The sequence below is a fragment of the Rattus rattus genome, chromosome 17, assembly GCF_011064425.1.
Source record: "Rattus rattus isolate New Zealand chromosome 17, Rrattus_CSIRO_v1, whole genome shotgun sequence".
NCBI classification, from domain to species: Eukaryota; Metazoa; Chordata; class Mammalia; order Rodentia; family Muridae; genus Rattus; species Rattus rattus.
In genome coordinates, this window is record NC_046170.1 from 26,145,285 (window position 1) to 26,169,829 (window position 24,545).

At 45.6% G+C, this 24,545-nt stretch overlaps 2 protein-coding genes across 2 annotated transcripts; both read left to right on the plus strand.

The window, feature by feature from the left end:
- Nucleotides 1–11,108: 11,108 nt before the first annotated feature.
- LOC116886411 (zinc finger protein 37A-like) lies at nt 11,109–16,112 on the plus strand. Its single transcript, XM_032887886.1, is given in 5 exon segments — nt 11,109–11,244; nt 11,462–11,528; nt 14,781–14,907; nt 15,225–15,253; nt 15,255–16,112. Coding segments are annotated over 4 exon segments (387 nt in total). The 5' UTR covers nt 11,109–11,244; nt 11,462–11,495; the 3' UTR covers nt 15,453–16,112.
- A 4,081-nt stretch (nt 16,113–20,193) lies between these two features.
- Nucleotides 20,194–22,619, plus strand: Zfp90 (ZFP90 zinc finger protein). Its single transcript, XM_032887885.1, has one exon. It carries the CDS (start codon nt 20,770–20,772, stop codon nt 22,447–22,449), a length of 1,680 nt encoding a protein of 559 aa, XP_032743776.1. The 5' UTR covers nt 20,194–20,769; the 3' UTR covers nt 22,450–22,619.
- The last annotated feature ends 1,926 nt before the right edge of the window (nt 22,620–24,545 follow it).

Consider the following 24,545-nt stretch of genomic DNA (forward strand, 5'->3'; position numbering starts at 1 on the left):
CATGTCTGGAAGTTTCTGCTTCTCGCCACTGAGCACACTGCTAATGTAAACATCTTAGGACCTCTGTTCTTCCTGCAGCAGCTGCTTTAGTCGCCTGGTCTCTGGAGGTCCTCACCTTTCCGAGCCAGCTCCCCTTGTTTGCCAGAACATATCGTCTGTCTCTGGATTGGCTCCCTCAGGCCCTGATCCCCGAGAAGGGAGAGCACTGACATGGCTGTCATAGACTGTCCCTCTGCAACTGCTGTGGGTGGCGTGGGCATCTCTCTCAGACCATCCAACCCAGCCCCCGGTTTTTCCCCTCTCATTGACTCATTTTATTTGCCAACCTTTGTTACTGTTGCCTAGATACCTTTTTAGGTCCTTAAACTTCTCTTAGATACCCAGCCTGGTGCCCTGAGGTGGTTTCTACATAGCAGCTTGATGGAAGAGTTGTACACAGCTAAACAAACAATAATCATTTCTTCTTCCCTGTTTCGTTTCACCTTTCATTGAGGAACAAAGGGGAGAACCGAATTTAATGACTATTACCCGTAGATCTGATAATCAGTCTCTTAATACTGTATTTCTTCCAGAAACAGTGTCTCTCCTGCCCTCACAGAAGAACATGTGGTCAAGAGGAAATTGAATAAAGCCCTTTAATCAGCCACAGTAGTATTCGAATCATTTAATTTAGGATCTGACAACCACAAATTACTCTATTTTTCAAGCCAATTTTAGCCAACCAGGAGAACTGGCCCCAGTCAACTCAAGCTTAATAAATGTCTGATGATGGCGGTTTCGGGAGAAGGTTTTTTCTGGGGCTTTTTTAGTATAAACAAAGCAGACTCCCATGGTGCTCGGCTCTTGGATATGCTCCCTTCCTGGCTTCCCGTGGCTGACAGTGAACCCTGTGGGCAGAGAGAGCCAGCACACCGGGCAGCGGGCAGCACAGTGAGCTATCATCTCTGCCTCTGGGGCTTTTCATTCCTGACCCTGAGTTCTTGTTGCCAGGAAAACAAGTCAAATCAAATTAGATGCAGGCAGGTATGGCCTATGGCGGCTCACCCGCCGATGCCTCAGACTTTTCAGCACCTTCTGGAAACCCTGCACTAGAAATAAAAGAGAGATGCTTCAGAGTCAAAACAACATCCACCGGACACCCCAGAGGTGGCAGCTGTCAGAAAGCTAGTAAGAGGCAAAAAGGTATGATCTCATGTGCAGAATCATTCAACATACAGCGCGAGCCCCCAACTGATAATTCCCCTTACTATCAGGCAGATAAGGGGGAGCTGGGCAAACCCATAGGACTTCATTCTACCCTCACTGTACAGGACAGCCTGCACCAGACAGTTGCCTTTAAGCTGCCTCTCCCATTTTTCCTCCAGCAATGCAAAGTATTCAGATACTTTGGTCTGTTTTCAGTTGCCATAACGGAACACCTGAGAATAAGTAAGTTTATAAAATATAATGGCTCTGTGCTCAGTTCTGAGGCTCGAAGGTTCTTCTTGAGGTTGAAGTACTACATCTACCGAGGTTCCTCTTACTAGTAGAGACAATTTGTAGACTTCTGAAGTGGTTCAGGGTTTTACATAGCAAGAAGAAGGATGCATACAAGGATCAAAACCAAATTTATTTAGCAGATGTGCTCTCAGAATAGCCTATTACCCATTAATCCAACAATCCTTCATGACCTAAGTTTGACCCCTGAAACTACATGATGGGAGGAGAGATGAACCCTTGAAAGTTCCACATAGCTCATAACACACACACACACACACACACACACACACACACACGTACACACGTACACGCACGCACGCACGTATGCACACGTGTACATACACACTCATGCATATACACACTATGAATATTTATTATTTATAAATAGACCATATTTTTAAATAATCTGGTACACCTAGGGAACTATAGAATTTTCACAACATCCATTGTTTTAGACTGCCTTGATCAGGGATGTGTTACTGCATAAACAGAACTCTCAACAGCAGAGTTTCTGGATGGTGGATGTAACCCATAGTAAGCACCTGACAGAATCTGGGAGAAAGGCAGCGGAGAATGCCGTCAGGCTCCTGGGAAGTGTCTAGCCACAGGCAGCGTCTTTGAACTTGGAACCGTTCACTTGTCTCCTGCTTCTGCAGGTGAAGGCTTGCTTCCTTTTTCTGTCAGGAGGCTCTAGTTCATTGAGATGCTCATGACATGAACATGATCAGTTCGAGAACCACCATCAATTAGGGAGACCCCTACTCCTGGCCCCTCCGTGAGAGACTCAGTCACAGTCTGCTCAGGCATATAGGCAATTGTCCAGTCAAGAGGCTGCACCCAGAGCCACCTGACAGAGTGTTGTGGATTGAATGTAGGATGTCCCCTTATAGGCCCTGGCACTTGAACACTTGGTCCCCAGTTGGTGGCATTGTTTTAGAAGGTGCTCTCCTTGATGGATCCTTGAGGGGAACAAGAAGAAAGCCATCTGCACAGCCCAGGAGGCAAGTGGACATTTAGGAGGTAGAGCCTCAGTGAAGAAAGCAGAGTACTTGGGACAGCCTTGAGAGTCTATTTCCTGGGAGATTGGACTTCTTGCCTCCTCCCTGACCCCTGCATTTGTCTCTCTGTCTCTTCTCTCTCTTTCTTTTTTTTTTTTTTTTTGGCGAGACAGGGACTCACTGTTTTGCCTCGGCTGACCTGAATTCACAGCGTCTTCCCTCATTTTGTTTAATCTAATTCACATTGGTATTAAAAGGGTAGGGACCTCCAACCAACCCCCCAAGAAAAAAGAGAAAGGAACAAGGGGGGCTTTTAAGAGGTAATTAGGCCATAAGGGTTCTGCCTTCACCTGTATATTGCGTTCCTCTTGCCATGTGGTACCCTCCAGCTCTCCATAGACACTCTCTAGACAGTCCTCACCAGCGAAGCAAGGCAGACCTCTCCGGATTCAATTCTTCAACTTTGCAATATTAAAATAAACTATGTGTCCCTTAAGTTGCTTCTTGTTATACGTTCAGTCACAAGTGAGAGAGGAGCAGAGCCAGGCATGGTGGTTCAGTCCTGTCATCCTAACACCTAGAAGTCTGAGGTAGGAGGCTCTTGAATTCCAGGCCAACCTGGGCTACATAGTACATTCAAGGCTAGCCTGGGTTTCATGGGGTGGGGGTGATTGGGCTGAACCCTTGTTTAATGGGGATGGATCTCCATGGTAGAACACTCACCTGCCATATATAGCGCCCTTGGTTCTGTCTTCAGCACCACACAGATAGATAAATAAGTAAAATAAAAATTTTAAAACGGATGCGGTGATGGAGACTTAAGGGAAGGTGGCTGAAGCCCTTACACACCCCGCCTCACTGGCCACCCTCCTGGCTAGCTGAACTCTCGGCCTAGCCTAGGATGAACTTTCCCAATGAATCTTGATTATGCTTGTATCTTTATGTACCCTTGACCCCCATTCTTGATTTCCGATCCTCAGACAGGGGACCCTTGTAAGAATTAAAGGAGATAAGTGTATCATGAACAGTAAGCAGTGAGCAATGTCTCCTCCAACCAAGACAATGGGAGATAAAAGAAAACACAAACACATGGAGACTGCAGATTTGATTTTTGTTCTGAAAAAAATATCCTTGAAATGGACACAAGAATAAAGTACATCTTATTAAATAAAAATATAAGGCTAGAATAGTGTCACACACCTTTAATCCCAGCACTCGGGAGGCAGAGGCAGGTAGATCTCTCTGAGTTTGAGACAGAACTACATAGAGATCTACACAGAGAAGCCAGCCAGGGCTACATAGAGAAAAATAAAATATGACCATATGTATGAAGGTCTATAAATATGACTCATAAAACATAATTACTAAGTGCTTTATCTGTGTCCCCTTTGTCCTTTTTTTAAAAATGTATTTATGTGAATGTTCTGCCTGAATGTACATCTATATGCTATGTGTGTTCCTGATGCTTCCGAGGCCATTAGAAGGGCATCAGATTCCATAGGCTCCCCTGGGACTGGGGGGACAGATGTGGGAGCCTCTACGCTGGGAATTGAACCTGGGTCTTCTGTAAGAATCACCAATGGACTTAACCGCTGAGCCACCCTCTGTCCTAGAAATCTACCATGGGTAGAGTGCTCGCCTGGTGTTCACAAAGTCCTGAGCTCTAGTCACAGCATCACACACGCTACCTGTAGAGGTGAATTCCTGTCCCCAGCACTCAGGAGGATTAGCAGTTCAAAGCCATCCTCAGCTACACGGTGAGTTTGAGACCAGCCTGGGATACAGAAGACACTACCAGCAAAATAAAAATGACTGTGCCCAAGGCCACTGTTTCCTTGCCCCTCAATTCTATGTAAGGCAAATCCCTTTATGGTTTTTCTTTACCCCTAGCCCAGCTATGGCCCAGCTTCTTTCTGCTGCTGCCTTTCTCTCCTGCCAGGGATTTTGCTCGTGTGTGTGCTTTTGTGCATGTGTTTGCATGTGTGCATGTGTGTGTATGTACATGCGTTCATGCATGTGTGCGTATGTGTGTATTCTGTATCCGTTATTTATATGTATTTGTTCAGACAAGGTCTTAAAGCCCAGGAAGCATCCAACTTCCTATCTTCCCATTTCCATCTCCCACGTCTTGGGATTACAGGTGTAAATCACGTAGCCAACCAGAAAGTTTCTTGCTCAGATTCTAACCGCGTTGGTTCCCTCATATCAGCAGCCACTTCTGGTCCTTCTGAAACAAACTCTGCCTTCTTGATCTTGGCCTGCAGCCACATTTCAGTGTGGCTATCTTCCTTGCTGAACCACGGAGGCCCGCCCGCCTGTCTTCTGATGTTGAGATTCTCTGGCACGACTTGTCCCAGGCTCACTATGTCCTTACAGCTCTCAAAAGCAGAGACTGATCCTACGAGATAGTTCCACACCACTCCTTTCCCGAGTCCCAAGTACAGCCCCAAGCGCCCACATGGCACAAGGAGAGGTCCAAGGACAAGTCTACCCTCAATAAGTTGTGGATTTCTGGTCTTTTCCAAATGTTTCTGGGAAGGGTAAGGGTCTCTGTCCTCACGTGAGAGGGAAGGTGTCCCAACCAGCTAAGGAGAGTGACTGCTGTGGCTGTATCTCAAACAGGCACCTCACAACACCCCCTTTCGCTTCCTCTTTGTCCCTTTAAAGGCTTCCTGACTAAACCTATCCAGAGAAGAATTACCACATTCCTTTGTCTGTGTGACTAAAGGTTACCCAAACTGCTTGGTCTGGAGGCAAAATAAAATCCATGTTCTAGGCAGGCCGGATGGCTCAATGGGTTAAGATTCTTTCTGCCAAGCCTAGTGACCTCAATTCAATCCCCAGGACCTACCCTGTAAAAGGAGAGAATCAATTCCTACAAACTATCCCCTGACCTTTATGACTTGTGCGTGCCCTCACCCACCCACAAACTAACTAAATAAATGTAATAAAGTTAAAAATAAAACAACCAAGTTCCAGGAAGCAGAAGAGGAGGCTGGAGAGAGGGAAGGCCATGAGTGTGGTGGAGGCAAGAGAACCCCGAAGTCAAAGCCAGCCTGGGAAGGAATGCAGGACTCCAGTGTATCTGAGTATCTCTATCCCCAAAGGGGAGGGGTCTGGGTTTTGTTCTCAGTGTGGCCCAGGAGGAGACAGATGGTCCTCGAGGAGAAAGCAGTGCCCAGAGAACATGCATACCAGCAAGTCTATCTCCGATGATTAAATGGCAAGGGATAAATTTAACTAACGTGAGTAATGGGGACACAGAGGGGAAGTGAAGAGACATAGAATATTCTAGCAACATAAGGAAATGAGAGGAAAATGACTTTGCAACAAAATGTCAAACGTCTGTGCCTGGAGGAGATGTAATCCGGCCGCTGCAAGCTCAGGGGTGCAGAGGAGTCTGTGGTTATTTCAAGTAAGTGTTAATTCACTTTAATAACATATGGCTAAATCCCTTCAGGCCTATGTCCTGGAACAGAACTGGGAGCCAGAGAGACAGCCGTTTTTCTTAAAAGGGGTGGTTTCTTGTTCCTTGTTTTTGTTTATTTGTTGGTTGGTTTGTTTGCTTTTTAAGTTGTGCTTCTATCAAGCCAGCCAACCAACCATTTATTTGATTGAGAAAAACCAGCCGGTCCTCTGTCATCTACGAGAGCTCCTAAACCACTGAAAAGACAGAAATCCCTGACAGAAGGTAGCTACATCCAGACCTAACACTTGTTGTTCATGGGACTGACCTGTGATTGGAGGGAGGGTTGTGGGAAGATACCTACCGGAAAGGCTTGAACGTCAAGCTGGAGGATTGAATGAGTTCACCAGACAACTAAGTCAGGAGCAATCCACATTGAAGGGGTTTCATGAGACAAGGGGGACAGTTGCACCCACGTGCAACATCTGGGTGCTCGTTATAATCATAGAGCTGGGAGACATCCAGGAAGAGATGGGAGGAGATGAGAGGGAGGTCAGGGAGGAGATTCAGGACTCCTAATGAGGGACAGCATCTCAGGAAGGAAGAGATGACCTCCTTCAATCCACCCAGTGCCCAATGTAAGCCTCATCCTTCAAGATGGGCAGTCCAAATAATCATGTCCCCTCCCCAAAGGAAGTCTTTCTGCCTGGCTCGAGCTGGAGTGGATTACACTTCTCCTAGATGGTGTTTTCCATCCACTCCATCATCAGCCTTGTCACTCCATCCCCTGTCCCATACTGAGTTAGCTTTACTGATAGGCCTGCCTGCCTCCTACCCATGCTGTGACACCGAACTCTAATGCTACCCTTCTACACACACACACACACACACACACACACACACACACACACACCCCTATGTGTGACTTCCTGGATCCTCTCCTGTCTATGGGATCTTCTCCCAAAGATGGATAAAGTATTCTGGAAAAGCACCTAATTTAGAGCAGTAGTCCTCAAGCTGTGAAAGAGAGAGGGTGGGGAGGGAGGAAGGGAGGGAAAGGGAGGAGAGAGGGAGAGGGAAAAGGAAAGGGAAAGGGAGAGGAAGGAAAGAGAAAGAGAGAGAGAGGAGAAAGGAATGAACAAGGTCTAGTTTTTTAAGAAAAATATCTTTCCTTTTCTTTGTGCTGTTCAGGATTAACCAGAGGGCTCACACACAATAGGCCAGCATTCGACTGTTGAATTTTAGCCTCATTAATTGCCCTTTTTTTTCAGTGACTGAGTCTCGAACATGTATTGTCAATGAATGAAAACTTGACTCTTTTGGAAATAATGTGTTGGCAGCATAACGTCATTGCGGTGGGCTGCACTGTGTCAGTAAGCACATTGATCTTGGCCCCAGCCATGCAGGTCTCTGAAAATTGGGGGTGGTGTGCAGAGGGACATGAGAGTCTTCCCTAAGCGTAGGCAGGTAGTCAGGCCAGAGTCATGTGAGTACCTGTCACATATACAGCACTGGAGAGGAATCACTGGAATTCCACGTATGACATTTAGTGGCTTGGTAAGTCTCTTATATCCTCCTTATATTCTCCGAAGCTATTTTCTTACACATGCAATGCAGATTAGAATATCTATCTTATCCAAACCATGGCTCGAACCTAGGATATAATGCATGTGATGCAAGGGCTCTACCACTGGACTATATTCCCAATCTATTTTTATCGGTTCTTAAATTCAAGTTAAGATAAATTTGTCAAAGTACGCCTTATGTGAAGCTTTAGAACAGTAATGTGCCACAGTGACCAGTGACCAGCAGATGGCGATCTAGGCCAGCGGCCTGAAGAACGCTAAAGCCTCAGGGTCCAGACACGGTCTTAATGGAGCCAGGTATGGTGGCTCCTGTAATCCCACCGCTCTCAAAGTTGAAGCAGCAGTGTTGCCACGAGGTTGAGGACAGTTACTATGAGTTCAAGCTAGTTTGAACTACGGGGGAGAAGGCGAAAGCATGGGGGACGAGCCCACCTCCACCCCAGCAACCTAGAATGGAATCTCAATTGGTCAATTCGGCCTCAGACGAGGAAAGCTAAAGTTATGCAGACTCCAAGCAGCGCCCAGAAGTATGCTCTTGATTTGCTGTCTTGCTGAGTGCGGGAAAATGGTCAGGGACTGAGGTTTCCTGTTCACAGGTTTTCGTAACAGAGCCCAGGTGCGTTCACCAGATCCCATCGCCTCTCACTAGTTTTCTTGGATTCTCCTATGTTACAGGGGATATCTCAGTTAGAAGGCTGAGCCCACTGCTGATCCAGTATGCAAGAGAGGGCCTAATGTGCAGCCTGTTATCTTACAGCGGTGTAGAGTAAGGCATCTGGCGTTGTTAATAGGTTTCTAGCTTGGACAAGGTCACACTGAGTCCAGTATCTGCCTCTTAGGGCACCAGGAGGGAGTGGGGGAGGGCACTGAGGCCTGGGGCTCTTCCTCCATGTCCCTAGCATGTTCTGTCTTTTCCATCTCAAAACCCAGGAGTCTGAAGCAGATGCGGAGGCGTCAGAGAGACAGCTCTAAGAGGTTTTGATTGGTTAGAAGTCTGGTAGCGCTGTGACTGTGCAGTTCTGAACTTGCTGAGGACACACGCTCTCCTCGATCAACTTCTTAAATCTTGGCGTTTGGCACCAAACAGTAACCGCTGCCCAGGGACCAGGGCAGAGCCACACTTACCCTTGGAGGACCCTGTAGCTAGGAGCATCCTAGGGTCCTGGCTTTGCAGGTCCACGCCTAGACCATGAGAAAGGGGCATGCAATGTGCCTGGTGACCCAGTGAGTCACTGCTCACAAGCTTATCCCAGGTCAAACGGCCTCTGTGGGGACATTCACCTGAGCAGCCAACCGCGACCTGGAACTAATTACACCTCGACCTCTGACATGCCCCAGGCCTTGTGGTGGACAGTTTAGAGAACTAGGAGAGAGTCAATAGATTCTTCTGAGCTTGGATTTCCGTTGCATGTCTTACTGCAGCTCTTTGCCTACTGAAGGCTCTAGGTGGCCCCTCTCCTATGGCAACTTCAGGTTTTATAAATAATGGTCTTTGAAATGGACAAACTGAACCCCACCCCCAACTCCCATGATCTTATAAACAATGAGTGTGAATAACTTCATAGAGCCTGAGAGATGGCTGGAGGGGTTTTCACTTGCAGTGAAAACCTGAAGACCTGAATTCAAACGGAGGAAGGTGGAAAGAGACAACCAGCTCCCAAGGGTTGCCTAATTTCCCTCTCCCCAACACACACACACAAAGAGAGAGAGACAGAGGAGAAAGAGTCACAGAGATCAGCCTGCCTCTGCACCCACCACCCACCACCCACCACTCCCACTGCTGAAATGAAAGGCATGGGCAAATACGTTTTACATTGTTTTTTCTTACATTTTACACGGGCAAACCATTTTTGCATTGTTTGAACCCTCTGTTTTGTTTGTTTTGCTTTTGTGAGGTTTTTGGTTGGTTCATTGGCTGGTTTTGAGACAGGGTCTCGGTTAACTAAGCGGAGCTGGTCCCCTTGAACTTCTGATCCTCCTGCCTCCGCTTGTCAAGGGCATTACTGAGGTGGTAGGACTCCGCTCTGCCTCATTGCACTCTTGTTTTGCTTTTGAGTGCAGAGGTCTGTTCACGTTCTCCATCTCAGGTCACTTCTGAACGTCGTAGGTCACTCCCTAGGAGGTACTCTGGCCCTTATCCGTGGACCGAGTTGCTGCCAGCACTAGGGAACGAGCTGTAGTCCCTGGTGCCGAGCCTTACCCTGTTGTTGTACTTCTTACTGAAAGTTCAATTTTAGGAATCAGCTAGGATTTCTTAAACTTCTGTTTTCTGCTTTATTTATCTGCCACTGTTGTTTAGTGTGGAAAATATTTACATAGTCTCAAGGGGTTTGTTGTTACTTATACTTTCTCCACCCCCTCAGCCCAGCAAAACCCACATACTGCTGTAATAAATGACAAATAGTAACAGGTGTGGGTAGGAATGTTGGAATCTATATGCTGTTAGTAAAAGACAGAAAGAGAGAGGGAGAGAGAGAAGAGAGGAGTGATACAGCCACTTTAGAAAACAAATTCACAGTTTCTTGAAATGCTAAACATTGTGCTACCAAATCTCTATAATTCTACTTCTCTGTATCTACCCCAGATCAATGAAACAGCACCCCTAAAAAGTGTGTACACACATATCCACTGTAATATGTTGCTTTGAAGATAAAAGCATAAAATCCCACAGTGGAAACAACTCAAGTGCCACCAACTGATGAATGAATTGCTCAGGCAATCAAATCCTTCATTCAGCATTAAAAAAGAATGGAATAGGGTTTACTGTAATGTGAATGAACTCAGAACCACTATGATAACTGAAAGAAGCCCATTCATAAAGCTTCGTATTGCCTGATCTTACAAAATACCCAGAAGAGGCAGAGTTGTTACAGAGACAACACAGGTCAGTGGTTGCCCAGGATTGAGAGGAGGCAGAGATAGGAGTAGGGGGTAGTTTCTTTAAAGTACATGAGTTTTCTTTTGTGGCTGATAAAAATGTTCAAAGAGGAGACTAGAGTGATGGTTGTGCAACTCTGTGCGTGTACTGAAGTCCATTGAATGACACACTTTATCCATTCACGCATGCATTGTGTATTTATTTTGGCTTGTAAGCCCAGGTCTCTTTCTTGTAGCCCAGGCTGGTCTTGAACCACAGTTTAGGATAACTTTGAACTCCGGATCCTTAGCCTCTTGTGTGCTGGAGGATTGATTACAGGTTTGTGTCTTACAATAAGAGCTCAGCTTTGTGATATTGTAGTCTATAAATTATATCTCAATCAAGATATTTGAAAAAAAAGGGGGGGGAGGGTCTGGGAGGTGGTGCCACTGGCCTTTAACCCCAGCACTTGGGAGGTAGAGGTAGGTGGACCTCATGGTTTACAGAGTGAGTTCGTGGACATCTAGGGTTACACAGAGAGAGGGAGTGGGGGGAGGAGCGGAGAGAATTTCTAGCAGCTCCAGAAAGCATACACATACCAAACAAAAACTTTGAACCTAACCAACCAGTCAGCCTTCTTGTGTTCTTACCACAGCCCTCACTAGGAGGCGGGGCACCTCTGCAGGGCGGGCACGCGAGGATAGCTGGGAATTGTAGTTTCTGGGCCCGCAGATGGGCAGGCGCGAGGATCAGTGTGCGCAGTCGCACTTGTGGCTCTGCGCCCGCCGCTGTGGCCATTGTCCGGCCCTGTTGTTGCAGAGCTGCACCGCCGAGAACGAGAAACTGCAGCGGGCGCTAGAGGGACGGACCTGAGGTCGCGGATTCCGAAGCCCCGGAGCCAGATTTCGAGTGCCGTGGGTAGGAGGCTGTCCTCCCCGCCTCGCCGACCATCCTGCGGGCTGACTGGGCGTGGCCGGAGGGACTGTCCCGAAGCTGTGGGGCCTTTCATTTGGCCTTGGGGAGAGCCGCAGGAGAAGGCGGGGCTCCTCCCCACGTTTCGGCCGAAGTGGCTACAGAGCTGGAGGGGTGGGGCCTCGGGGTAGCCGGGTGAGTGGATCCTGTCCTCTCTCCTCAGCCCTGGACCATAGCCAGCACTCACTGAGGCAGGAATGGCCCCGAGACCTCCGACGGCCACGCCCCAGGTGAGCCGAGCCTTCCCCCACTGCCCGGAGCATCCCACCCTGCGAGGCCCTGGGAGTCTGAACCGAACAATTATTGGTATAGAGATTCTTAGTCTGGATCGCTTTGAGTCTCCTCCTCTAGAGAAATCCCCTCTCAAAGTGCCCAGACCTGGGCGGAGCGGGATTCCTGAAAGGATGGAGACTAGGGAAGTGCGATCTTGTGAAAGAAATTAACCGAGTTGGGATTGTCCACACTGAGCCTGTATTGCAGTGTACAGTTCTTGGAACTCTTCAGTGAGGAATGGAGAATAGGGTGACAAGATAGAAAAGTGAGGTAAGAAGCCCCTGCTTCTCATCCAAAGGCCTTAAAGAGACAGTAGGGGGCAGAAGAGACATATTAGAGGAAGAAGCCGTTGAAGGTTGGGCTCTGAGTCTGAGACAACCATCACACCAAATCTGGACAAACTAGCTCCAAGCTTTTCTCCCCCAACCCCCGCCCCATTCGTTTTCTCTTTTCTTTGACAGATGTAATAGTGCACATCCCCAGGTCCCGGCTTCAACTTAATTAATAAGAGACAGATTTGTCAACCCATTTTATTCTTGTAGCAAAAGGGGCATTTTTCTGGACATAAAAACAATGAGGTTGTCCATTTTACATTGATGAAAACATAATCCTAGTTCTCTTTAGAATTAAGGGTAAGAACTAGGAATATAGCTCAGTGGTAGATCACTTGCCTAGCACGTGTGAGGTCCTAGGTTCAATTCCCAGCACCTCCTGGAAAATAATAAGGATGGGCTGGAGAGATGGGTCTCCAGTTAAGAGTGCAGACTGTAAACTTTTACATGCTGCTCTTGCAGAATTAGTTCAGTTCCTAATCCTCATAGCAGGAAACTCACAGCCACCTTGTAATCCAGGTGCAGGGGGAACCTGATGGCTCTGGCTTACTTGGACACCTACTTTCACGTGACCATAATTGTTAGAAACAGAGAAAAAAAATCTCAAAGAATCGAGGAACAAAGGATCACACCGGGTTGAAGGAAGCCTGGCAGGGCAGTGACTCTTGTAAAAATGGTGACCCTGAACCCAAACAGACCTAAAAAGCACAATTTACCAAGGTGACTTCTGTCTTTTATCCCTCACATAGGTGGTGACTGAACTCAGTTAATTGAAGCTTGATTCTATAATCTGACAAGATTGGCAAATTGTTACAAGGGGGAGGGCTTTGGGAATATAACATAATATGCCTTTATAGGGCTGTCTGTCTTTGTGAGGGAAAAAGGTTTGCACAATACCCACACTGAGATGCATAGTATAACAAAATACTTTTAAGATTAACAGTAAGCTACAAATTGTTGTTGCTACATGTATCATATAATCAAGTTTGATCTGGATAAAAATACTAGCAATGTCTTTTAAGATCAGTTTATAGGGTCCAAAAATGAAGCTCAGTCCATAGAGTCACTGCCTAGAATGCATGAAACCCTGGGTTTCCATTGCTTTATAAACTAGGGAGAACTAGAGAAGTCACACTTGGGAAAGAACATTGAGCACTTTCTGGTATGGTGGCTAGGAGTGTTTTCTGTAGAGCTGAAGGAAGACAGGGCATTATGGATGTCCAAAGCAAGAAGATGCAAAAGAGAGTCAAGTTAGTAAGGCAAGGAGTCCATGTGACGGAAACCAAACTGCCTTCTTTTGCCTTTTGTGGATTAGCAATCTGCTGCCTGGCTGTGTTGTTTGCAAAGGCCCACATAGGTGGGGAGGAGGAAAGGAGGAGGAGGAGGAAGAAGAGGAAGAGGAGGAGAAGGGGGAGGAAGAGGAGGAAGATCTAGATTATTTTAGCTCTCTATCTCCTACTACTCTCTCCAGGCTACTGAATCACCTTCTCTTAAAGTTTTCTTCCTTCCGTATGCCTTGTGTTTCTGTCTAATGTGAAAATCAAATTGTAGAGCTGGAGGTGGCCTCAGCCGATAGAATGCTTCCCACCCAGTGCCACAGAAACCAGACGCTGTGGTGCGTGCCTGTAACCCTGCTGTTGGGAAGCAGAAGCAGACAGATCGGAGGTTCAATCTCAACTACATAGTGAGTTTGAGATCAGCCTGGGATACAGGAGAACCTGTCTCAAAACTCAGCAAATGAATAGGGGCTGGAGACACAGTTCATCAGTTAGGAGCTCTTACTGCCCTTGCAGAAGACCCAGGTTCAATTTCCAAAATCACAGAATTGCTCACAACCGCCTGTAGGGGACCTGATGTGCTCTCCTGACTGACATGGGTCCCTCCCTGCATGAATATAGCACATACACGTACTCTCAGATACACACATAAATAAATAATAAATAAATAGATATTTTAAAAATTAGTAGGGGCTGGAGGGATGGCTCAGCGGTTAAGAGCACTGATTGCTCTTCTAGAGGTCCTGAGTTCAAATCCCAGCAACCACATGGTGGCTCACAACCATTTGTAATGAGGTCAGATGCCCTCTTCTGGTGTGTCTGAAGACAGTGACAATGTACTTATATATAATAAGTAAATCTAAAAAAAAAAAAAAAATTAGTAAATCCATAAAAGCAATTTATAGAGCAATATGTGTAACGGTTCATAAGGCATGCGTGTAGGATGCGTGTAAACCGTGAACGGGGAGCTCCTAGGGATGTATACCAACTGTTGAGAATGATTGGATCAGGGGAGTAAAGGGGGATAGGAAGGCTTGGCAGTGGTGGCACAGGCCTTTAGTGTCATCACTTGGCAGGCAGAGGCTGCTGGAGTTCTGTGAGTTTGAGGCCAGCCTGGTTAGAGAGTGGGTCCTAGGACAGCTAAGGCTGCAACAGAGGGTGAGGATGGGGTAGGATGGCGACGCCTGTCACTTTCACTCATGTTTGAGTTTGTAACAAAGCAAGGGAAGAAAGCATCGGGAATGAACGGGGAATGAGCAGCTGTATAACAGGCTTGGTTTGGAAGGAAGACAGCAGGTGAAAGAGGTGAATTGGGCAGGACAGTGTAGACCTGCAGTCCTAGCCCATGAAAGTAAAGGCAAAGCACTAGCAATTCAGTCTCCTTCAACCACCTATTGAATCAAAGGCCAGCCCAGGCTACATGAGACGCCGGGAGAAGAGGTGGGAAAGGGAAAGAGATGAAATAGTATATGCAGGGTTTTGGGATAGACTTCCCCTTGGAGCAGCAAACACAAGATCCCCAAGTCTGTTGTTCCCAGCACTTCGAGAGGAGGAGTATTGTGGTGTTGATCCCTACTTGAGCAGGACTGTGATCCCACAGGAGTCAGTGACATTCAAAGATGTGGCTGTGAACTTCACCCAGGAAGAATGGCACCACGTGGGCCCAGCCCAGAGGAGCTTATATAGGGACGTCATGCTGGAGAACTATAGCCACCTGGTTTCGCTCGGTAAGGAGGGGCCACCCCCTCAGTGACTCACATACTCCTGAGTTTCCGTCTAAGGTTTGGTGCACGCAGCCTAGACAGAAGGAAGCCCGAGGCTTGGTTGGGGCCTGTGTTTTGGGGAGCCAGCTTTCCTGGGCTTTGAGCATGGAAGATCCTTATGTTATAGAACTAGGAAAGGGGGCTTTGCTAGTGTGTCTCCTTAAGTTGCACCTTTTCTTTTCTTCAGAGTTCCTGAGGATCAAGGACTAGTACTGACTTATAGGAGGGCCCTTTGTCTACTTGCTCAAACACCCAAATCTTGTGTGTTTACCCATGAGCAGGGTATCAAGTCTCCAAGCCAGAGGTGATCTTCAAACTGGAGCAAGGAGAAGAGCCATGGATATCAGAGAGAGAAATCCAAAGACCTTTCTGTCCAGGTAAATGAGTTCAGAATTCTGCTCATGTCTATCAGAGTAGACAGACAGGGCCACAGCTATGGAGAGGCACTTCTAACAGAAGGCATAGGAGCCGTCCGACCTGAAAAGGAAGTTGGGGCCATTCCTGGGTGACACTGCCTGTCTCTCTTCTCCAGTCAGGTGTTCCTGCTGTAGCTGAGTCTTAGCGGGAAACGTAGCCGAGTGCCGGAGTTACAGACATGTACTGCCGCACCCAGCTTCATACTATCGTCAGAGAGAAGTTGACCCCACCATATCCCTTAATGCCAGTACCCAGAAGGCAGAGGCAGGTAGCTCTCTGTGGGTTCTAGGCCAACCACGGCTACACAGTGAGACCTGGTTCAAAAGAAAGTAAAGACAGAACACAGAGAGTGGCTGGTACAAGGCAAACCTTGGTCTAAGCCTCAGGACACTGTTCCAAGTACACAGTCCCAAGGACTCTACACTGATGTCACTATTTAAAAAGAAGCATGTCAGAATTCTGAAAAAGCAAGGCCTTCAGAGACTATGTTTTCATTTCAACTCACAGAGAGAGCTCAGTTTGTGATGAGGCTTCTGACTAACCTAGTACATTGTATTTGGTAAATATACACTCCCCAGTAAATCTGTACAGTACACACTGTTTGACAAGAGGTCTGTTTTAGGCCTTTACTAATGGAAAAAGAGACAAAACTAACCCTTTATTAAAGTCCCACTGAGAAGAAGTCGAAAAAGAAAATGTAGCATTCTCTGCCCTTGGGAGTTTTGTTTCCCCCCCCCACCCCATCTCTCTCTCTCTCTCTCTCTCTCTCTCTCTCTCTCTCTCTCTCTCTCTCTCTCTCTCTCTCTCTCTCTCTCTCAAGTGTCCTGCTGTATGGCCCAGACTAGCCTCAAACTACCATTCCCATCCCCGGAAGCCCCAGAGTCCCAGCTCTCAAGTGCTGAGATTCCAAGTGAGTGCCACTGTGTATGACTCACATTATGAGTTTAGGATTGATTCTTGTCACAAACTTAGGAGTTTGAGTATTGGACTTCTTTAAATGTTGCTTCCTCTCCCAACATTTGATTATAAGGATGTCAAACATATGGAAAACCTGGGGAAATTGTACAGTAATTGTCATAAAGCTGCCACGTAGATGATCACAGATTTTGAGTGTGATACTTGCTTAGCTGCTTACCTCTGCATCTGTCCACGTCAGAACCACCTTTTTAATGCATTCTCAAGGAAGTTGAAAACATAGGCACAAATATCATGAATTAGACCTCCGTGTTTAGGTTTGGTTTGTTTTCCTTTGAAATTCTGAAAATAAAATCCAGGGTTTTTCCCAAGTTTATTTTTTTTTAAATGCTGTATCAACAAACTATATCCTGAATCCAGGGTTCAACTTTTTAATTAATTAACCTATTAATTATTCCTTAAATCTCAGGGCATGTTTATTCTGGGTCTTTTAAGAGATTTTTAATTATACGTAGGCAAGAGTAGGAGGTATATGTTCATGTATGCCAGAGCCGACGAAGCCAGAAGAGGGCATTAGGTCTTCTGGAGTTAGTGTTAACAGCTTGTTAGGTACCCAGTGTGGGTGCTGGGGACTGAGCTTGGGTCCTCTGCAAGAGCAGTGCATGCTCTTAACCACTGAGCCACCTCTCCAGCCCTGCTCACTTGCTCTCATGGACATGGGTGTTTTGTTTGCATGTACATGTGTACAGTTCGCAGAGACCAGAAGAAGGCTCCAGATCCCCTGGCACTGGAATTAACAGTTGGGAGCCTCCAAGTTGGTGCTGAGAACCAAACCTAGGTCCTGAAGCACAGCCAGCGTTCTTAACTGCTAAACCACCTCTCTAGCACCTCAGTTTATCTTTTTTTTTTTCTTTTTTTTTGGAGCTGGGGACTGAACCCAGGGCCTTGCACTTGCTAGGCAAGCGCTCTACCACTGGGCTAAATCCCCAACCCTCAGTTTATCTTTTTAGTTTTGCCGTTTGTGCCCTTGTTGTTTGTTTTGGGTTTTGGGGGAACATGTTTGATTTTTGTTGTTGTTTGAGTTTATAAGATCTATTTTATTTGTGTGTGTATGTGTGTGTGTGTAGGGTAGAAGAAGAAGGCATTGCATCCCTTGGAGCTCAAATTACAGATATTGTGTGGGGCTCCCCCTGCTTATTGTGTGAGTGAGTGACGGGATCCATCTCTTGTACTCTCTCTTGAATAATGAGTGATCTTTTTTTTTTTTTTTTTTTTTTTTTTTTTTTTTTTTTTTTTTTCGGAGCTGGGGACCGAACCCAGGGCCTTGTGGTTGCTAGGCAAGCGCTCTACCACTGAGCCAAATCCCCAACCCCAATAATGAGTGATCTTAACCCCTGGACCACCTTCCCAGCTGAACTTGTTTCTTCCGTGATTTGAGCTTCTGAACCTTCTGCCTCCACCACCTGAGTTTTAGGAATGCAGGATGCACCATCACACTCAGTTTGGTAGCAGGGATCAAAGTCAGGACCTTGGGATGCTAGACAAGCCTTCTACTAACTTGTTCTATTGCCCGCCCTATAATATTTCTTTTTTTAGAGTAAATGTTGTATACACTAAAATGTACACTTACATGTTCAACGCTGTGGTCTGACAAGTGCATTCACCCTTCCCACCCATACTCCTCAGTATTTTTATTTTGTTTTTGTTTTTTTAGAGAGCATCTCCCTACATGTATCCAGATTGATCTATTCTCAGTTTCCCAGGTACTGGGGTTATAGGCATAACCAAGCATGCCTGGTGTCTCCCTTTATTTTTTTTTTTTTTTTTTTGGTAACCATTTATTTTTAGATCTATTTATTTTACACACACACACACACACACACACACACACACACACACACACACACACACACACACATCGCAAATGTCTTGCCTGTACCATATGCAATGCCTATGCCCACAGAGCTCAGAAGAGGGCATTGGATTCTCTGAGACTGAAGTTACAGATGGTTATGAGTTTCCATGTGGGTGCTGGGAATCAAATCTGGTCTTCTACAAAAGAAACACGCGCTTTTTTTTTTTTTTTTTTTTTTTTTTTTTTTTTTTTTTTTCGGAGCTGGGGATCGAACCCAGGGGCCTTGTGCTTCCTAGGCAAGCGCTCTACCACTGAGCTAAATCCCCAACCCAAACACGCTTTTAAAACAGAGTCTACTCTTCAGACCTAGGGATACATATATTGACTGAAATAAATCCTTGATCAAGAGAGGTAATGGCGGTGCAGGGCGGAGGGGCTCGCAGTTAGAGATTTGCTCTTGCAGAGGACCCAGGTTCAGTTCCCAGCACCCACATGGTGGCTCACAGCTCTAATTCCGGCTCACAGCTCTAATTCCAGCTATAGAGTATCTGATGTCCTCTTGTGACCTCAGTGGGCACCAGACACACATGGTGCACATACATGCCTGCAGGCAAACACTCATAAAATAGAACACATAAAATAAAATGAAACTTTAAAAAGGTATTTTAGTAAAGTGCCTGCTTTCAAACATGAGACTCTGGGTCTGGATCCCCAACACCCATGAAACACCAGAGATCTGTAACCCCAGCACTGGTAGGAGGTGGGAAGGAACAAGCAGATGGATTCCTGGAACTCCTTGGCTGGCTGGTGTGGCTGAATCAGTGAGCGCCCAGGTCCAGCGAGGGCCAGCGAGATGGCTCAGTGGGTAAGACACTTGTTGCCAAATCAGATGACCACATGGTAGGAGAGAATTTACTCCTTCGACTTCTTGTCTGACCTCTACACACATGCCCTGATGCTTGGATGTACACGTGCACGCACATGCACGCGCACACACGCACACACAGAGAGAGAGAGAGAGAGAGAGAGAGAGAGAGAGAGAGAGAGAATATAAATACAGTTTTGTTGTCGTAAATAAATAAAAATAAAGTAAAAGTAAAAATGTATAAACGAAAACCGGGGGTGGAATGTTTTCCCTCAGGGTGTTTTTCCCTGCTAGGGTTCCACACCTCGCTTCCCCAGATATCTTCTGGATATCTTGGCAGAAACACAACCCAGCCACACACTTTCTTATACTGAGACTCTTACACAAAAGAGCATACAACTGGTGTTTTTACCCTGCTAGGGTTCCACACCTCAGTGCCCCAGATATCTGCTGGATATCTTGGCATAAACTCAGCCCAGCCACACTTACTTAAATTGAGACTCTTTCTTAAAAAAAAAACACACTCATTTAGCATTAAAGCAATCCAGCGTCTAGATTTGGCAGATCCACATTACACTGTCCTAATCCCAGTTCCCAAATTACTCATCCCTTGCACCTTTTATTTACCAAGTCTCCAGCTTCTTCTCCCCCCTGGTACCTCTAACTCCTCTCAGTTCCCCATCGTCTCTCCAACCCCCCCTTCCTCCTGGCTTCCTTCTTCCCCCCTCCTCCCTCAACTGTCAATCCTCACCCCCTCCTGCTCAGGTTCCACTCGCTCAACTGTCTCCAACTGTCAACTGTCAACCTAACCTCTGAATCTAATCCCCCTCTCACTCCCAACTCCTACCTCTGCCCAAATCTCACGCTCTTGCCTTTATTTAACAAATTCAGAGAAAACCCCAAGGCAAACCACAACACAGTTTTATTGGAACTTCTGTGTGGACCAGGCTGACCTCAAACTCTGCTCCCAGGTATTGGGATTAAAGGCTTATTTGGCAATAAATGTTATTTTAAAATTACAAACGTATATCACACATATTTAAAAAACACATACATGGGGTTGGGGATTTAGCTCAGTGGTAGAGCACTTGCCTAGCAAGCGCAAGGCCCTGGGTTCAGTCCCCAGCTCCGAAAAAAAAGAAAAAAGAAAAAGAAAAAGAAAAAAAAAACCAACCAAACAAAAAAAACACATACATACACAGAAGAAAGTTGGTGGCTATAGAATCAGAGCTCACACAGACTGAAACACAGACTGAAAATAACTTGCTTTCTGAAACATTACTTTTTCTCAGTTTTAGTACAGTGTGTGGCCTCCAGACATGTCAAAGAATCTTTTCAGAAGACCCTTAGCTGAAGATTTCTCTGCAGTATTTAGAAGCCTGCTATCTAATAGTAACCAATTCCTTTTGTAAAGGAATTACAAAATCCTTTTTAAAGAAATGATAAAATGGATGTATTAGGAAGGCAGATTTCTGTTATGTCCCATAAAATAGCCAGGACGCATGGAACCCTGCGAGGTAGAACATGGTTCTGTTCTGTTCACATCTGTGCCTTGCACATTTAGGCTCCTCTGTGCATTCATTTCCTATCAGACTCACCCGCTTACGTGGGCGCTCCTCACTGTCTGACATGACAGACACTCTGGCGCCTCACTCTTTCTTTCCTGCAATTTAAGGTGTCTGCACAGGCTAAGGAACTGATTTAAAAAGACAGCCGTGCATGATTTATATCTCATTTATATCCCCTGCTGTAGAATGTTTTTTGAACTGCAAGGATGTGGGAACCTGTGCACTTTACATTTCTTTCAGACTGGAAGACCAGGCCTGACATCAAATCGTGGAGTTCCCAGCAGGGCATATCTGAAGTATCCCACAGTGCAAATGTTTGGTCGCACGCGACATTCGGAGATATCTGGGGTGTCAATACCCAGAGGCACCAGGAGAGTTGGAGAAGACGTCTTGGGCCAGAGGCATCTTCCCAGAAGAAAATAACCGCTCTGGAGAAAATAGCTGAGCAAAATAAGTTTGGTGAGGACTCAGGTTTGAGCACAGACTTGGTTCCACAATTGGACATTTCTTCAAGCATAAGGCCCAGCGAATGTAAGACATTTGGAAATAATTTGGAACACAATTCAGAATTAATTACTCAGAGTGGTATCCCTGCTAAAAAGAAGCCTTACAAGTGTGATAAATGTAGGAAGTCATTTATTCATAGATCATCACTCAATAAACATGAGAAAATTCATAAAGACGATGCTTATTCCAATGGTACGGATCAAGGAGTTCCTTCTGGAAGGAAACATCACGAGTGCACTGACTGTGGGAAAACTTTCCTGTGGAGAACACAGCTTACTGAGCATCAGAGAATTCACACTGGGGAGAAACCCTTCGAGTGTAATGTGTGTGGAAAGGCCTTCAGGCACAGCTCATCCCTTGGTCAGCATGAAAATGCACATACAGGGGAGAAACCTTATCAGTGTAGTCTCTGTGGAAAAGCCTTCCAGCGCAGTTCATCTCTTGTTCAGCACCAGAGAATCCACACTGGAGAAAAACCCTATCGGTGTAACCTCTGTGGGAGGTCATTCAGGCACAGTACATCCCTTACTCAACATGAGGTCACACATAGCGGAGAGAAACCCTTCCAATGTAAGGAATGTGGGAAAGCCTTTAGTAGATGTTCTTCCCTTGTTCAACATGAGAGGACTCATACAGGAGAGAAGCCTTTTGAATGTAGCATATGTGGAAGGGCGTTTGGTCAGAGCCCATCCCTTTATAAGCATATGAGGATTCATAAGAGAAGCAAACCTTACCAAAGTAACAACTTCAGCATAACTTTTGAGCCTAACATTCCTCTCACTCAAGGTGAAAGTGCGCTCACTGACGTAAAGTCATACCATTGTATTGACTGTGGGAAAGACTTCAGTCACATCACAGACTTCACTGAGCATCAGAGGATCCATGCTGGAGAGAATTCCTATGACTCTGAACAGGCCCTTCGTCAGCAGTCCCTGTCTCATCCCCGAGAGAAACCCTATCAATGCAACGTATGCGGGAAAGCTTTTAAAAGGAGTACGAGTTTTATAGAGCATCATAGAATTCATACTGGAGAAAAACCCTATGAATGTAATGAGTGTGGAGAAGCCTTCAGTCGACTCTCGTCACTGACGCAACATGAGAGAACCCACACTGGAGAGAAACCATACGAATGTATTGACTGCGGGAAAGCCTTCAGTCAAAGTTCATCCCTTATTCAGCATGAAAGAACTCATACTGGAGAGAAACCCTATGAATGTAGTGAATGTGGCCGTGCCTTTAGAAAGAAAACCAATCTGCATGATCATCAGAGAATTCATACTGGAGAAAAGCCCTATGCTTGTAAGGAATGTGGGAAAAACTTCAGCAGGAGCTCAGCCCTTACTAAACACCACAGAATTCATTCACGAAATAAACTGTAGGAGAGCAAAAAACGACAGGATGGGTAGGAAACACTGTCTAAAATCTGGTTCCAACCCAGTTTCTGAGAAAGTCTGAGAATGTAATTATGTGTTCATACACTGTGTATGGAGAAAACGGTGCCACTAGACAGATTTTTTTTTTTAAATAAAAGCCATTCTTTCATACCTGATTACAGGCCTCTTGTAGAACTACATACTACATATGTATTCGCTTGGAAATGATGTGACCTCACTTTTGAATATATGTGTGCAGAATCACTAAGTTTTGACAGCTTGATACATAAATCCTATTGTTCACAACCTTAAAAGAAAGGAAGACACCTTATAGTATGGCCAAAGCCCATTTTAAACACTGACAACAGTTTCACTTGACTGGAACTCTTGTGTGACGCTTGAAACTGTAGAAATCAGTTTGTTGGGGTTGGGGATTTGGCTCAGTGGTAGAGCGCTTGCCTAGGAAGCGCAAGGTCCTGGGTTCGATCCCCAGCCCCGAAAAAAAAAAAAGAAAAAAGAAAAAAAGAAATCAGTTTGTTTCCCAGAAAGTCAACACTCAGGGAATTAGAACAACTGGCCCAACCACCTAACTGTAGAGATGGCTGCAATAGTAGACTCTAACCTGTAATAGCTAGGCTGAATGGAAAAGCTGCTTTTCTGGTTCATTGGCCTCATACCATGGCTACAGAAAGGGCAATTTGGAGTTCAGAGGCCTTTAAAGTAAAATTTAATATAGATTCCCAAACATGTGACATTGTGGAGAACCTAAAAGACATCATAGGCAACAATATGGAAATTTGTCACAAGTGTAAGGCCACTTAGTAGAAGCTTACAAAACAAAACATTGGCAGAAACTGGAAATGATGGGACAGATCACACACACACACACACACACACACACACACACACACCGTTCCCAGCTGTAATTATACTTTTGGCCCATGTGTCATTTCATTGGCTTCTCGTGGCACTGCACGAAGAGTTTGCTCAAAGCCCTCTTTGGTGCTTCCCCATCTCCCTTCTCTTTCTGTCTCTTTTGAGGTCTCTCTGACTCTCTGTCTCCCTGCCTTCCTTCCTCCTTCCCTCCCCCCCCTCTCTCTGTGCCAAGTTAATTTTACTGTGGAGAAGTATAAACCTAATTACCCACAGCCATAAACTCTCTGACTCCATTTACAGAAACAGCATGTTTTGCCTCTCTTCGTGTGCAAAGAAAATACACTGCCGTTTCAAAACCCATTTTAGCTCAGTTGCTCTTCGGTTAGCAAACCATGAGAAAAGTGTCCTCAGTGCCTCGAAGTGCCCATCCAGAACTTTTTTTTTTTTTTTTTTTTTTTTTGGCTCATTTAACAACAGTGCAAATGAATTTGGAGTAACTGTGAACGTTGATCCCTTTCACACATTATACCAAAGTCCTCCAACTTCTTTTGATGAGTTTCAGGAAGCGATGTTGATTGTTGTGAGTGGGGCTAATTGGTGAAGCTTTTCCTATTAGCTTTTTTGCATACTGGATGACAAGATCTATTAACCTTTATTACCTTTATTGAGGTAGCTCCCAAGAATTCATGTCTTGGGGTTTTTTTGGGGGGAGGTGTTTTAACGGGGATAAATAAATATTCATGGGAGCTGAAATGTAATGTGTTCCCCAATAATTCTGTTACCCACGAGTCAAGATAAATAAGACATTCTACAGCAGATAGGCACTTCCCAGAATGTAGTCATTCAAAGAAACCCTGTATGCTTAGCGTATAATGCCAAGACCATGCTGGTGCTGTCTGATGGAGTGACTGGGTAACTGTATTCAGATGCTCTCCTATTCAACAGGACTCCTGTCAGGAACTTTCTGCTGACTTGGTGGAGACCCTTATGTGGACTATTTATATGAAATAGCATGAATTATAGTCATGAGAATAGCCGGATGTAATTGAAGCTTATGAAAGTAATTCCAAAAGATCAGAAAGATAGCACCAGTTATTACGTGGAAGAGTCTGGCCTTCACACAGCCATTGGACAGAAGCTTTCCCAATACCAGCAGCCATATGTACCACACATTTACGAATAGCCAGTCTTGCAGGTCTATGCGAAATGCATGTGTTCTTTCAAAA

Coding starts and splice junctions, on each gene's coding strand:
- Zfp90 (XM_032887885.1), top strand. CDS start 20,770: ATGTGGGAACCTGTGCACTTTACATTTCTTTCAGACTGGAAGACCAGG.